The 14,965-nt window shown below is 37.2% G+C and overlaps 1 protein-coding gene across 2 annotated transcripts in view; it reads left to right on the forward strand.

Annotated features, from left to right (window-relative positions):
• The window catches only part of ipo11 (importin 11), a 112,635-nt gene that overhangs the window by 27,163 nt on the left and 70,507 nt on the right, over positions 1 to 14,965 (forward strand). For both annotated transcript variants that reach the window (XM_068311733.1, XM_068311734.1), the window contains exons 6-14: positions 751 to 883; positions 1,122 to 1,180; positions 4,073 to 4,121; positions 8,248 to 8,318; positions 8,507 to 8,699; positions 9,964 to 10,116; positions 10,659 to 10,702; positions 12,104 to 12,194; positions 13,344 to 13,391. In XM_068311733.1, the coding sequence (XP_068167834.1) occupies positions 751 to 883; positions 1,122 to 1,180; positions 4,073 to 4,121; positions 8,248 to 8,318; positions 8,507 to 8,699; positions 9,964 to 10,116; positions 10,659 to 10,702; positions 12,104 to 12,194; positions 13,344 to 13,391 (841 nt within the window). The remainder of the gene's footprint in view (positions 1 to 750; positions 884 to 1,121; positions 1,181 to 4,072; positions 4,122 to 8,247; positions 8,319 to 8,506; positions 8,700 to 9,963; positions 10,117 to 10,658; positions 10,703 to 12,103; positions 12,195 to 13,343; positions 13,392 to 14,965) is intronic.

A 14,965-nucleotide genomic window follows, 5' to 3' on the forward strand; every position in this document is an offset into this window, starting at 1 on the left:
CTCTTCTTACAGACATAAATCACCACCAACCTAAGCACTAGTAGTCCAATTTTCTCTCACAGAAATGCATCACAAGTTATTCAGATGCACTCGTATCAATGGGAATGTCCATAGACTAATTTCAGTTTCTGAAGAGTCTTTGAATATCAAATTTAACAGTGTAAAAATATCTGACTGTGCAATGTTCTTCAAGCGCTGTCACACAATGTTGGCATATTTCCACAAATGTAGTGCTTACCTCTCTTCCGTTCTGTTGTGTTCTTTTTAGGAACATGTCAGTCAAAGATTGGTTTGAATTGCGTTGGGAGGGATTTGTTGTACCGTCTTAGCTAGTGTGCTATTGGCTATATACTTGGTAGTTAATTGGACTGAGTGTACATATGTGTCTTTTCCATGATAGGAGAATGCCTTCACTGGAAAAATGTAATTGGTTTGGGTTCAAATGGTGTTATGGCAGTAACTTTAAGAGGGAGTTCATTTGGAGCAAAATTAGTCCAGTGACTCTGAGGTCTCTCTTTCTTCCCGTTGTGCATTTGTTTTATATGACTATATTATGTGGAAGTGCTTCCCTATTTGTACTGTCATTGGAGTAAGAGGTTGTGAATGTCTGCTTTTCTCCACACAGACTGTGATAATTTAAATGTTTTGATCACAATCACCTCACAAGCCTTTTGTTGAATGTGGTCACTGAGCCGTTATAATTTTATCTGTGTGTGATTGACTGTGCTGTCTATGTGTGTGTGTCGGCAGCTGGCGTTGGGCATCTACAGCTTTGCTTGCTCCCTGTGGAGCCATCACACTGACTGTTTTCTACAGCAAATCTATGCCAGAGATGAGGCCACAGCACTCGGCTCGTTGGAGAGGACGCTGCTCTCCCTTAAAGGTAGCAGCACTTTCAGACAGAACACCGTAATTATGTGAGATGTGCAAGGATTTATTAATTACAAATAAATAGTGGCCTTGACTAACTATGTGTTTATAATAGATGTGTATTCTTTTTAACCGAATTCCATGTACGTATTGACAATGTAATCAATGAAATGTAAATGGCAAGATTTAGTTTTCAACTAAACACAATCCACCACGCTGACTGTTTTTGATTTCCCGTCTGCATCCCACAGTACTTCGTAAGTTGACGGTCCACGGATTTCAAGAGCCACAACAAAATATGGAAGTAATGGTGAGTCTCCCCTTATTTAAACAGAGGTTGCAATTTTGGAATAGCGGATATTTTGTGTGAGGTGTTTTGAGTTGAAAATGTCTCTACACACAGTGTCAATTTTAAAGGCCACAAAAATTTAGAGTGTTTGAAGCTTTGTCTCGGTTCCAAGAGTCTAGAGTCCTCCAAATCTCCAAACGTTAAGAAAAACCAACGCAATAATAATTGTTTTATTTATTTTAAAGCTCTTTGGTTGAAAGTGTTAACCTTCTGTTTGTGTATGGCTTTGGTTCCCCCATAGCTCAAAGTTAATGGACTCATTTGCCCAAAATGTCTTTGTTCTTTTATACTTCTATCTGTAGATTCGGATGTTTTTTTTCTTTTAAAGCAACATTGGGTGGAGTAACGGGAGAAAGTAAAAATATTGTTACTCGTGATTAAATAACTTTGGGATTTTATACTTTTTGAACTGTGTTGATTCTATACTCTGAGCAATGAATTAAAATGAGGACTTTATTCTTATAAATTGAAATAAAAATAGTTATATTTGCAGGTTTTATTTACTTGGTTGAACCAAATCTGCAATTTTGAGATATACAGTAGCTTTTGCAGCTTTACCTGGTATAATTTATTATTTGGCTTTTGACAGAAATGATTCTGTTTGCAGTGCTCCATTATTTTACTAATGAGACTGTTTTTAGCTTGCAGGCTGAAGGTTGTATAATGGTTGAAATAGTCACATTAAATTATCATTTGCCTTCAGCTCTCCCTGATTATTCCAGTTCAGCGAGCAGGTGTAATTGTTTGGAGTTAATATTTCATGTTTCGGCGTATTTGCTGTCACTATCTCTAGTTTGCTATTTTGATACTTTTCATTTCATTCATTATATTATCCAGCTAATGCTACGTTAATAGAGAACGATGCTTCCTGTGTGCCTAGTTCATTTCCCAACAGGTGTGGCTGGAAGTCATGCTACTTTATGTTAATTCTGTTTCTTTTTATATTAATGGAATTTTCTTCATTATGTGTTGTTGTCACGTATGTGTGAATGTTGTTTTTGTATTGGGCTGTTTGTCTGCCAGTGTGCATCTTAAATTACACTGTGACATGGAACTGAGGCCCACAGTGAACTTACAGTACATTGAGCAAAGAATCATCAGTGAAGTAAAAAACCTCTAGTGTTTCAAATAAAAATGCAGAACCACACAGCAGTGTTTTCATTCAACGAGATTCTAGCGATTCAGTAAGGAAGTAGTAGAAGCTGTTTTGGGGTAGAACTCATTAGTGGACTATATATGTTCAATGTTTTTCCATTATTGCCTGGACGGCATAGTTAACACTTACATTTTTGGTGTAATCTTGTACACAAAAGAAAACTTGTGGCTTTTTTTTTTTGTCTCTGCCTGCTTTAGACACATCATGCACCCAATAACTCATTTTCAAACTGATGTCATATTTTATTGTGCTTCCATTTATTTCTCTTATTTTCCTCCTGATGATCAAATCATCTCTGTTCCAAGTGGAGTCTGATCACCTGAGGATTTATTTATTCTCATAATGAGACGTATTTTTGGCTTTCCCCTAAGTACCTCATGTTGCAGTGCTACATTATTCTTCTTTTGACTGAATACCTTTGAATCACCTTTGAATGAGTCATTTTCAATTTTAAACCTGCATGTGTCTGACATCAGCTAACATGTTTGACCAAATTCAACTGAAAGAAATTGAACTGTTTTTCATAGAAGAAAGTGAGGTGTATTGCCCAGGGCTAATAGTTAATCAAATGCTATTAGATAGATAGATGTATAGATAGACAACACAACATATGCTACACTAAAATAACATATACTACACTAACAGAACATATACTACATTAAAATAACATATACTACACTAACATAACATTTACTACACTACCAGAACATTTAATACACTAACAGGATTTTGAATAGATTGGAGGTACAAAGAGTATAAGATAAAATAGAGTAAAGCAACACATATCAGGAGGCCCACCTGGTGGGCAAGGTATTATTGATTTTCATTGAATTAACCAACAAACTAGATTATCACATCCCATATTTGAAATCATTGAGTTGATCCTTTTCAACTCAAGACAAAGATTATCTTAATACATCACTTTGGATTTTCTTAATTACTTCAAGTTATATAGATATTTTTGACATGCAGTTTCTACACCTTTTTTTAAATGATGGTTTCAAAGTATTATTGCTCTAGCAGTGGTGATGGGTGTGATGCTGAAACATTAATAAATGTTAATAAAATTTGATTTTTAAATAGGCTTGTGTTATATTTCTGATTTGGACTATAGGATGCATATTCTCTGTAAAGTGAGTAATTTAGAAACCTGCAGCCAACTGCAGAACTGTGACTGATTCCCCTAAAAGCATTTATTTTGCACCTCCATGTATTTTCTGCTTACTTTCCTGAAGTATTACTCTTCCTTTTATTTAAAATTGTACGTTCCTTCCTCCTCTTTTAAAATCAACTATCAGCCTGACAAATGATTGTCATCAACATTGTTCTCCGTCATGGCCTACCCTCTCTTCTATGTTCCTCTTACAACCTCCCATCTTCACTACATTTGGAAGGAACTGTAGTTGCTGGCTTGGTTCTGTAGTGTGATAAATGATAATGCTGTTGACCTCATGGTTGAACATTAATACAGAACCAAACAAATTGCATCTCCACCTCTCAGCTAGTTTTTCAGGCTAAGCTGCATCTAAGCTCACAATATTATCAGAGCACACATGCACACCCAAATAGGAAAGTTACTCCCTTGTTAATAAAGCTGCGTCTAGGCAATTCTGATGAAGCAATCATTAATTATTCAGCTACACAAATGTCAGAAAGATGGAACTTATTCTCACCTCTCCTGATCTCCTCCTTTTTAGGGTTTCCTGAATGCAGTCTTTGAAAGACTAAAACAGTTCTTGGAGTGCTGTGAGTACTTTTCTCTTTTGCTGTCCTGAAATCTAATCCTTAGTTTTAAGTAAACGAACACAATCCCAAATACATGCTGTGGATTCCTATGGCACATTAAATGCTAAAATACTTGACTTTATATTAGAATAATCTGCGTGTCAAAAGTGAAGCATATGCTCCCCTAACTCTTATTTGAAAATATGGGTCTGCAAATGTCAAATCTTGAGAGGACAGGTTAAATACACCATGAAATGTGTCATCTGAAAAATCTTTTATGGCGGCCCCATTCTGCACTAGCAGGCTTGAACATAAAATGCGAGCAGTAAAACAGTCAGAGTGTGATTAAATAATCTCTCGCTACCACCAATTACTCCCATGAAATCTAGTGTGTTTTACCTCATATGAACATATTCTCTGACATTTTTACTTTAAGTTTTCTTTCTGGTGCTGTTAATATGGTGCCCAAGTTGTTATAGGCATTAACATTTTAATAGATTAAAATGAGCTAAGGCTGACCGTTTATTTCCTGGATTGGATTGTAATACTCCTTGTAGGGTACTTCCCATTACTTTACATTCAGTCCATAGTTCCTGTGGTTGAAACACTGATTACTTGAAAGGTTCTTTTGCCTTTGGGGATGTTCCTTCTTTAGACATACCCAATGAGTGGCAGCCAACCAGCTCGGTACACTCTTGGCTCACTTTCCCTGTGTAATCACGGTATTCAGTCGTGCTTTTTGCTCTCTTAAGAGCAGTGGTTCTTAACCTGGGTTCGATCAAACCCTAGGGGTTCGGTGAGTCAGTCTCAGGGGTTCGGAGGAGATGGAGTTCGAGTTGGTGTTTTTGACGAACATTCAAGAAACACAGTGTACTGTTTGACACATCGTGTCAATTTGTGATGACACGCCCCCCTTAGTCATCACTAGCTGCAGGTGATCACGCTACATTGATCAGCCTACCTGTGCTACATGGGATTTTGCGCACTCTGTACTCGATTTATGCCTGTCTTGATGGTATATCATCTGATTGCGTTCTTAATATTTTAATTCATAGTAACAATGTTGAGCAAAAAAAGAAAGTGGTCGGACTGATACGTGCAACGTGAATTTATGTGTACTTTATAACGGAACGTGAAGGGAGTCAGAGTTCTGCATGATTTGCAATGTCAAGTTGAGCAACTCGAGTCTCGCACTGGCAAAAATAAAGGAACACTTCCTTAAGCTGCAGGAAAACTAAAGAAAAAGACTTCGCTGTGAAAATGATAAGAGTTGCACTTGCCAAAGTGAAGGCACGCACATCTGAACTGGTCTCTCAATAACAACAGCAGAAGTCACACTGATTTGAAGGTAGGTAATTTCTTGTGAGTTCATGCACTGTCTAGGTTTTGTTCTTTGAAAAAGGTGACATTAATGCACAATTCATTAAATACACCAGTAAAAGATATACTTATGTCTTAAATTTGAAATCTTTATTTAAATTTTTTTTACTAAAGAAGGGTTCAGTGAGTGAGCGTTTGAAACCGGCAGGGTTCGGTTCCCCCAACAAGGTTAAGAACCACTGCTTTAGAGCTTCATCATAAAAATACCTAGCACATGGGAATTAGGTCTCAAATAGTCCATGAGCTGCCATGGTAGCAGCTGTTTGTAAAAATTATCAATTGAAATATCAGCTGCCAGTACCCCGTTTAATGTTTATTCTGCTGATGGCAATAGAGACGGGGTCAGGGTCCCGTTTTTATTTGGGCCTGACAGATAGGGGAAATGGCAAGGCAACTCACATTTGGGCTGTTAAGAGATATCAGCTCTGCACAACATGATAAGGTTGCCTATGTAAAGTGGTGCTTTTGGGACATTTCTTTGTCCCTTTAGGTGCTTGTCCTTAACTAAGTTCATCTGTCTATTTCTATCAGTCACTTCAGTATTGAATACATGCTCTTCAAGCCACATGTCTTCCATGAATGATGAAACCAGTGATGAAAATCATCAGTAGTTAGCTACTTTTTTCCTCTGTAAAATATTTCATAAGGTTCTAGAATTTGATGGATTCCTATGAAGCTGCTAATGCCGTGAACACAACGTCCAGTAAATGAAATGAAGTTCTGGTCTTATCTCACCCCAGACCAGTCCACGGCAGAAAGAAAAGTTAGGCAAAGATATGTTGAGCCATTTATCCTTTTTTAATCAGTTCCACATCACAGTTTACACTTGTTGGTAGAATTGAATGTGTATAAGAAACAGGAACCAGTGCCATAAGGAGGTTGGCATTTCACAAATGATTGGACGGATACCAGAGAATGTCATGGTGCTTGACCATTCCACTGATGAGATTGTCAAGGAAGTAAACTGCATGGGACATCTTAAGTGACCCTAGCATCATATGGGATTTTATGGAGCCAAAATGTACATCACAGTGAATGAGCAATTTATGAGCATTTTTTATGTCTTTTATTACTGTATTTTATTATCTACACCAATGCTCGTTCCTTGGGACTTTCACAGTGAACCAAGGAGAAGTGAACATTTAACCTTAATATGGAAGGAAAGAAGATGGAAAGTTTGTCATTGTTCATTAATTCAAGATGAAACCACTTTTCTTATTTTCTTTCTTTTCTTTCAATCTTCCTCCGCATTCATTTGAATATCACATAAAGTGTCTCCTAAATAGACAATATGGGAAAATAATTTCTCATCTAATGTTCCATGTAATCCTGATAAGGCTTCTCTGAATGATCTGCGACTCATTTTAAAATTTCATTATCAACAATGAAAGTTGTTTCTTATGGAATCGTATGCTTAGTGCCTTTTTATGAGGACATATACATAATATTTTATAAGTTTATAATTTCATGCTGCTGTGAAACGACTGTGAAACCATTCGCACTAAAGCACTGTTAACTTGTGAATCCTTGAGCAGTATGGAAAAACTGTCCTGATTTTCTCTTCTGTCTTCACTATTTTATGAATCATATTTTTCTTAAGTGTCAAGTCCTATTTCATCAAAATAATTTGTATATTTGGCAACGTTCTCGTTGCTGTCAAAAGAATAGTATTATATTTTATTAAGTTTGATTTCTTATGTAGTTTGCAGAGATGACTGATGCTACAGGTGTATCTTTCCTTAAGAAGCCAGAAGAAGGTTGGCCTAGTTTCCCCATTAAGAGTGATTTTTTTATTGCTTGTTATACAATTGAAAAATAATTACAATTATTTGTACTGCCATGTAAATTTTAAAGCAATGTATTTCATCATTACTTGCTACATTAGCAACAAACTGTGCAAAGTAATTACTCAGATTTAAAGTGCATGATTAATTGTCAACATTATATTGACAACTGATGACGGGGATGATGGAAGCCATTGATGGTGTATGCCAGAGGATGGTGTATGTTAAGTATATTTCATCTGTTAAAGTTTAATTTAGGTATTTTGCCTGGACCCTAGGTTCCCAGGGTTTTGCATTGGAGTACGTAATGAAGGCTACAGGGTTTGAAATTGGAACACCATTTAGTTAACTGCTACAACGGGCAGCTGGGAAATGGACTGCAATATAACTCTTTAGAGCAATTTTGCACTGTCAAACTACTTCCATTAAAGTGCTTATTTTTTGCCACAGGCCATGATTGTTATTGAGAAGACAGAGTAATAAGGTGTTTTTTCTTACCTTCACTTGATATGGTCTGGGTGTTTTAGTGTTTGAACAAGTTCCCCCATGGAGAATTCTTGTTCTAATGGGTTCATGAAATAACGTCTCCTGCACAGCCTCTTTGATCAAGATGAAGGGATTGTCTGATACGCTGACATTGCATTGTATAGGGTTGAGGTATCATCTCCTCATAGTTCAAATCCACGCATATTCAGTTGTGATAAATCCCATTCTATACAACATAAGCATTATTCATCATACACAAAAAAAAACACTCATCACTCACAAACACTAAGATATATTTTATGTATTTCAACAAAACAATGTTCTTGGATACTCCTTTTCAACTATATTATCACTGGACATTTTTCATGTGAGCAGGACTGAAACGCGAAAGATTCAAAAAATATGAAGTTGAAAAGCAAAGACATACGTTGTTGAAGTTGTGAAAAATATCTGTCATGTTTAAATTAACGGTGCAATATGTTTGTATTGCTATCCAGGCCATGAGGTTGGTCCACATAGCACATGCAGAGAAAAGCTGGAGAAGATTATCATACTCTACACTAAAGTTGTGAGTTTACTTGCATATTATAAAAATCATTATAAGTGTTTTTTAATGTCTGCTTAAGTTTTCTTGATAGGATCTACTGTATACTGTATTGTGTTTGCCGATGAATTTGAATTCCTAATGACTTTTTATCTTTCTATCTTGCTCTTTGCTCATGGAAATTTTCTGTACCTTTCTTTCATTCATTCTAGTTGTTGGATTTCTTGGAGTACCACCCATGTGCATTTATACCACTAATACAGCGGTCCTTGGAATTTGCTGTCAGCTACGTGTTCACTCCTGCAGGGGAAGGATTGACCTTCGAACGCTTCATAGTTCAGTGCATGAACCTCATCAAGATGATTGTAAAGAATGATGCTTACAAACCTGCCAAGAACATTGAGGGTACATGGGTTTCTTACAATAGTAGTAAGAATGGTTGAGAATATGGAATAAATGAACATATAGTGCAAACTAAAAAGGCGTGGTAAATAAATGATAGCGATTTCAGCAAGGGATGAGGTAAAAAAAAGTTTAAATGAAGGCTAGAGCATTGAATCTCAATTTATGGTCTACAATTTTGAGGTTAACAGAAATCTATCTGGGTTTTTTTAAGGCTAATAATTGACACTTTCTAAGAAACAAATAACGTCTGCATCACTGTACCTGAACAGGGCTCATGTTTATTTCACAATCGTAGGCCTCCAGTGCTTCATTAGCTGTGGATCAGAGCACTCAGTCTTTGCACTGCCAGCTAGTTTGGTCTTTGGGGCACTCTAAGATCTCTTCTCCTAGGCAATTGTTACTTTGCCATGTTTTTGTGAATCTTGTTTTAATACCTTGGTTTTATTTGAATGTTTGTGACACAACACCATTTTGCTTTCCTTACCTTTTTCCAAACAGGAACCTCAATTTCTAGTTGCAAAGTTAAGTAGCTGCAGGTAAAGCTCTACCTTGACAGAGACAGCTCAGTGCAGAGCAGCCATTTGACTTATTTATTAAACCAGTGCTGTCAGTCACATAGACAGACAGGCAGGAAACCCATGTGTGTCTGATGCCATTGGAGCAGGGCTCTTGGTACTGCATGAGTAGTGAGACCAGGGTCCAAGGCCACAGGTGAAGCAGAGGTCTGAAAGTAAGATGATAAGAAGTCTCTCATATTTAAGACTCAGATGTATATAATTTTTTTTCTTTTAGATTGTTTTTCTGCATTCGAACTTTTTGAACATGAGAACAAAAGAAGAACTTTGTCTTCCTTCAAACTATAGAAGTAGGGCAATTACCATTAGCATGTAGACTATGGAAGATGGCTCATGCATTTCTTACTTAAACCTTTCTTTTTGTAACAACTTTTTTTATTTTTACTGTTTCAAACAAAGATTTCTTTCTGACATCAATGCAAAGATACATTAATAGTGCCCTTTAGAGTATGGTGCCTTGTTTCCTAGTTAAAATCCTTTATAATGATGCACTATGTACTTTTGATATTGATGTTCAAACCATTATGAATAAATTAACAGCTGGAAAGTGCAGTGAAATTACAAACAGACTACAGCAGTATAAGTCTGTATGGATTGTTAATTACATTAGAATTTTGGTGGATTAAAGGACAATACAGTCTTTTATTCTGTTTATTCCCTTTAATTCTCCTCCATCTCCTGTCCCCCAGACAGTAAACCAGAGAGTCTAGAGGCTCACAAGATCAAGGCAACATTTTTCTCACACCCGACTTTGACAGAGATCGGACGCCGTCTCGTCTCACACTACTTCCTTCTAACAGAAGAAGAGCTGGCTATGTGGGAAGAGGATCCTGAGAGCTTCGGTAATAACACGACTCCAGACACATGGGCTGAATCCAAATATCCAGACTTATCTGCACCTGCAGACTTTTGGGGTTGACAGGCATGTTTTAGGAATGGTCAGAGTGTTGAGAGTCGACCAGGTTTATAGTTCATGCGGTTCATGCTTGATCAGATTTGATTGTTTAGTCAATGATCCATCCATCCATCATCAACCGCTTATCGGGCCGGGTCGCGGGAGCAACAGTCTCAGCAGGGATGCCCATACTTCCCACTCCCTAGACACCTCCTCCAGCTCCTCCGGGGGGAGCCCAAGGTGTACCCAGGCCAGCCGAGAGACATAGTCCTTCCGGTGTGTCCTAGGTCTTCCTCGAGGTCTCCTCCCGGTGTCAATCATAGTGATTTTAATTCAAAAATTTCTTTAATGAAGAGTAATGGAATTATGAATTTTAAGTGATACCAGTTTTGATTTAGAAATTCCACCCAATTCTAACAATTGTTCAAAGCAGCAGAACATTTATTACATTATAGACATGATCATGTATTCCTTCCTCTCTTCTTCTAGCTGTTGAAGAAACAGGTGGTGACTCTTGGAAATACAGTCTAAGGGTAAGTAAGGACAGAAATACATTCCATGAAACATTACTGATGCATTGTCCTTAATTACCCGAGAGCTGCGAAACGAGCTCAGTCACAGAATACTCCTTTATGGTGTGTCTTAGTGGTTGAGCTAGTAGGTTTGTTAAATACTTCCGTGTTTATAGTTGCCCACCTATAGTGGTTGTTGACACACCTAAATCTCTCCCAAAAACAACTAGAACTAAGGCAGTCACTGACTGCAACGTCCTGCGACACCCCCGAATTCAAAATTTTACCTTGACCTACTTGCATGGGTCAAAGATCAAAGCTAGTGCTTTGACCTACTGTCATTGATCAAAGCACCAGCTTTGATCTTTGGTATTACTCACACTGGCCTTCTCCCTCGTCTTTCGATTGCGAAGATGCAGTATTTAGTGGACAAACGAATGGACCAATGAACGAACAGATGAACACACAAACACTGGCAAGCACAATACATCACCACTTTGAAGCGGGATATACTGTAATTATGTTCTCCATGCTGATATCACAGCATGAAAACAAGGAGTAGTGAAATAGTAATAGAATATTAAACTTCTGTGTGTTATAGCCAGCGTAAAATCATCATAATAATTTTTCGTAAAGACAAACACGACCAGTCATCCAAGTTTGCTAAATAGAAAAGTGAATTTAAAGGAGACATAACTGAACGATTTTTGAACTGAACTGAACTGAACCGAAGGAGTCTTTGAATTAAGGTGAAACTTTTTTTTACTTTAAACCTCAAAATATTGGTTAAAAAAACATTTTTTGACACTGCAGCAGAAAACGTTATGGCATTTGCGATCCAAGAGAACTCAAGTAATTACTGTAGAATTTAGAAGTGGTTGATTATATATTGCCTTCACCTATCAAGAGGACTTCCTATGTGCAGTTTAAAATGAAAACAGAATAAGATAGTTGAGCTGGATCTGCTGCCTACATGACCTTTTGGAATAGACAAATGTACATGTAACCTGGAGCACATCTATGATTTGAGTTAGTTTATGGAATCTGATTTTAACACTTCATTTGCTATTGATTTTTTTATGACAGCTAAAACCAATAAACCAATTAACAGCTGAAGGTGGGTGGCAGAAACCCCCAACTGTTATATTGATTTTTTATTGAACCCAGAGCTCAAGGCATTGTTACCCATTGTTAACCTATTTGTATATATTTCCCTTTTTGTGTTCAGAGAGAATGTACTAATGTAATTTATTCACTTGGTATTTCCTCTCACCACCACTAAGTGCCAAACAACACAGCAGGCTGCTGAATAGGAAATGCTGTGATATCGGGATAAAAACAAATGATGGTGATGCCTTTTTCACAAGTGTACCATCTATTTCACCAATTAACTGTTTTCTCTTGTGTGTTCCTTTGTTTTAGCCTTGTACAGAAGTGTTGTTCCTGGATATTTTCCACAACTACAGCCAGACACTGACGCCTGTGCTACTGGAAATGGTTCAGAATCTCCAGGGTCAGTTAAATGTTGAATTTAAAAGTCATTACATACTAGCGTATGCAGCTCAGCTTATTCTTCAAAAAAGATTGATTCAGCATCATCCTGTACTGACTGTCCTTCTTTCTCTCCCTCAGAAAACCTTTTGACCTTTGTTGATGGGCTGTATTGAAATGTTGAAAATTTTTTCTATAGCTGTCAAATATAGTTTTTTATGGTATCTTAATAACCTGTCTACTATGTAATTATACTTCTTTTATCAAAAATAGGGATGAACTCCCAAAAGGTAGCACATCTAAAAAATTAATCAAGGGAAGACAAAGTACTCACATTTCCACTTTTTTTTATTTTGGCACTCACCAAAAATGAACGCTTACGCGTTTCGGCTATGAGTCTTCATCATTTCGGCTATGAGCCTTGCTCATAGCCGAAATCAGAGCAAACCGTTCACCTAGTCTTATTTTTTCTGGGTTATTTTGACGTGACGTGACATTTTGATCTCTGAGGTGTTAATGTTACACTGCTCAGACTGTGTTGTGGAAGAAGGGTAAACTACAGTAGTCGGACATGGCGGCGTGCAGTTGTTCGTGACTATGAATGTTCGTACGTTGAATGTTTGTATCTGGAAGACTACTTGTATGTCTAATATAAAATCTACAAAATACACATCATCAATGATTTCCCTGGTGACAGCATTACAACCACTTCAAACTCTCTAGTCAGACACTCTCATGTCACACTGCCACTGGTGGAACAGGAGTTCCTCCTCTGTGGCTCAATTAGCAGTACAGTTGTTCAAACGGACAAATTCCTTTGGTCCATTTCAGCTTTCCTCTCAAGCTGCTTTTCCTTTTCCAAAGTAAGTTGAAATGAGTTCTGCCAGAACAAGGAAGAAGGGTAGGTAATTCTGTGGTTGAATAGCCAGCCAGCTATTGATTAAGACTTGAGGACTCCATAGCTAATAGAAAATTAAAGAACAGAACAGAAGAATAACTGAGACAAGGCTTATTCATTGGATGTATGTTTTAAGTGTTTAACAATCTTAAGTTGTGGGTACTGGCTTTGTTGTTACCAAACCCTGGCTGTTCTTTATGGTTGCAAAAGTTTTGTGACTATAAGCGTCCAAATGCAATCATTTACTTACAGGTTGTTTATCTGTTTCTACAGGTCCAACCAATGTGGACGACCCCGTTCAGTTACTTATGAAAGATGCTGGTGAGTCCAAAGGAGTATTGACTTGTACTTTAAATGACATGTCTATGTTAATCACATAAAAATGGGAATATGGAAACATTCAAATTTTTCTTGTTATACTCTTTTCTGTAACCAGTTGACATTTGATTTCTCACATTTTTTTACACCCTTTTATTCTTGCCTTTCAGGATTAGTCTTTGGCAAATCATTGCTTCAGCTTTGTTGTTTTCATGGTATAAACAGCTAAATAACAGTTGTAATTGCTTACTTAGTGGGTCTCTGTTGAAGATAGAAGCCTGTTGAAATTCCATTCTATTGAAAGTGTTGACAAACAACAAATGTCACAGAATGATTAAGTTCTACTGTTGCTGCCTCAGTAGCTCATACTTGATTATTGTTGGATGACGGACCTAGGAAGCACTTAGTTAGAGAACGTTTTTGTCCATTCAAATAAATCAACAAGAATGGCACTCTAATGAGTGTATCTTAAACATGTGCCAAGACTAAACAGTCTTCCCCATCTGTTTAACTTGCCTGAACTATGGTCCCACTCCTCCATAAAGTTTGACAGAAATGTTGAGAAATGACCACCATTGTTAAAAACATGGGAAAACAATTCTGGATCCAGCCAATATCAAGATCCAAAGTTTTATTTTCTGGCTCATGACCAATCCTTCTAAATCTCATGGAAGGCTGCCCTCTGGTTTTTGTGAAATCCTTCCAACTAGCCAACCTGCCATTCAATGTTACATCTTACAATATAACCTCATTTACAGAGGTAATAATTACAATGATGCTTATGCAATTATAGAGTATGACTTTATTTATACTGCTGCAAAAAGTTTGTGGTGGGTTTTTTTTTGTGGCTCCAACTCAGCAATTATATTGCTGAGCTTGCTTCAGTAAGCTGACAATTGGAAAAAGTACCAAAGTCCATCGAGTTTCATGGGAAGTCACAATATTGCAAATGTAATTCATGTTCTAAGGAACATGAATTACATTCCTTGCATTACATTCCTTAATACAAAAGTTTGAAATGACATTTTTTCTGTTGTAGGTGATTTAATATACAGTATTTTCTGCACTATAAAGTGCATTGGACTATAAGACGCACATTTAATGAATGGCCTATTTTAAAACTGTTTTCATATACAAGGTGGCGCAATGCCGGTTTTTGAGAAAATTACACTCTGAGGACTTCGAAATGCCGATATTCCAACCAGACATCGGCTGTTCGATTCCCGCTCCCGTCAGACATCCGACATCCTCGGAGTGTGAGCTGACTTTGGGAGTGTCAGTTCATCTCCCAATACAGACAATTAATTTTGTGACCACAAAATGATCTGTGAATATTCATGTCTACTTCCAGCTTGCTATTCAGTGCAGAATATGCTTCATAAAAACCAGAAATTGGTAGGTCAAGGGTAGCCAATGACATCGGTGACTGTTTATTCTTTTTTTTAAAGCTGTTCTGTCTTTCTGGCTGCTTTTTCCTTGTTCACTACAGTTTTTTTTATACTTTGAGGTTTAGCATTTGCAGCCCTTATACGAATTGTGTGTTGTATTTCTGTATCTGTCTGTTTATATATCTATTC

The sequence above is a fragment of the Antennarius striatus genome, chromosome 3 (assembly GCF_040054535.1).
Source record: "Antennarius striatus isolate MH-2024 chromosome 3, ASM4005453v1, whole genome shotgun sequence".
NCBI classification, from domain to species: Eukaryota; Metazoa; Chordata; class Actinopteri; order Lophiiformes; family Antennariidae; genus Antennarius; species Antennarius striatus.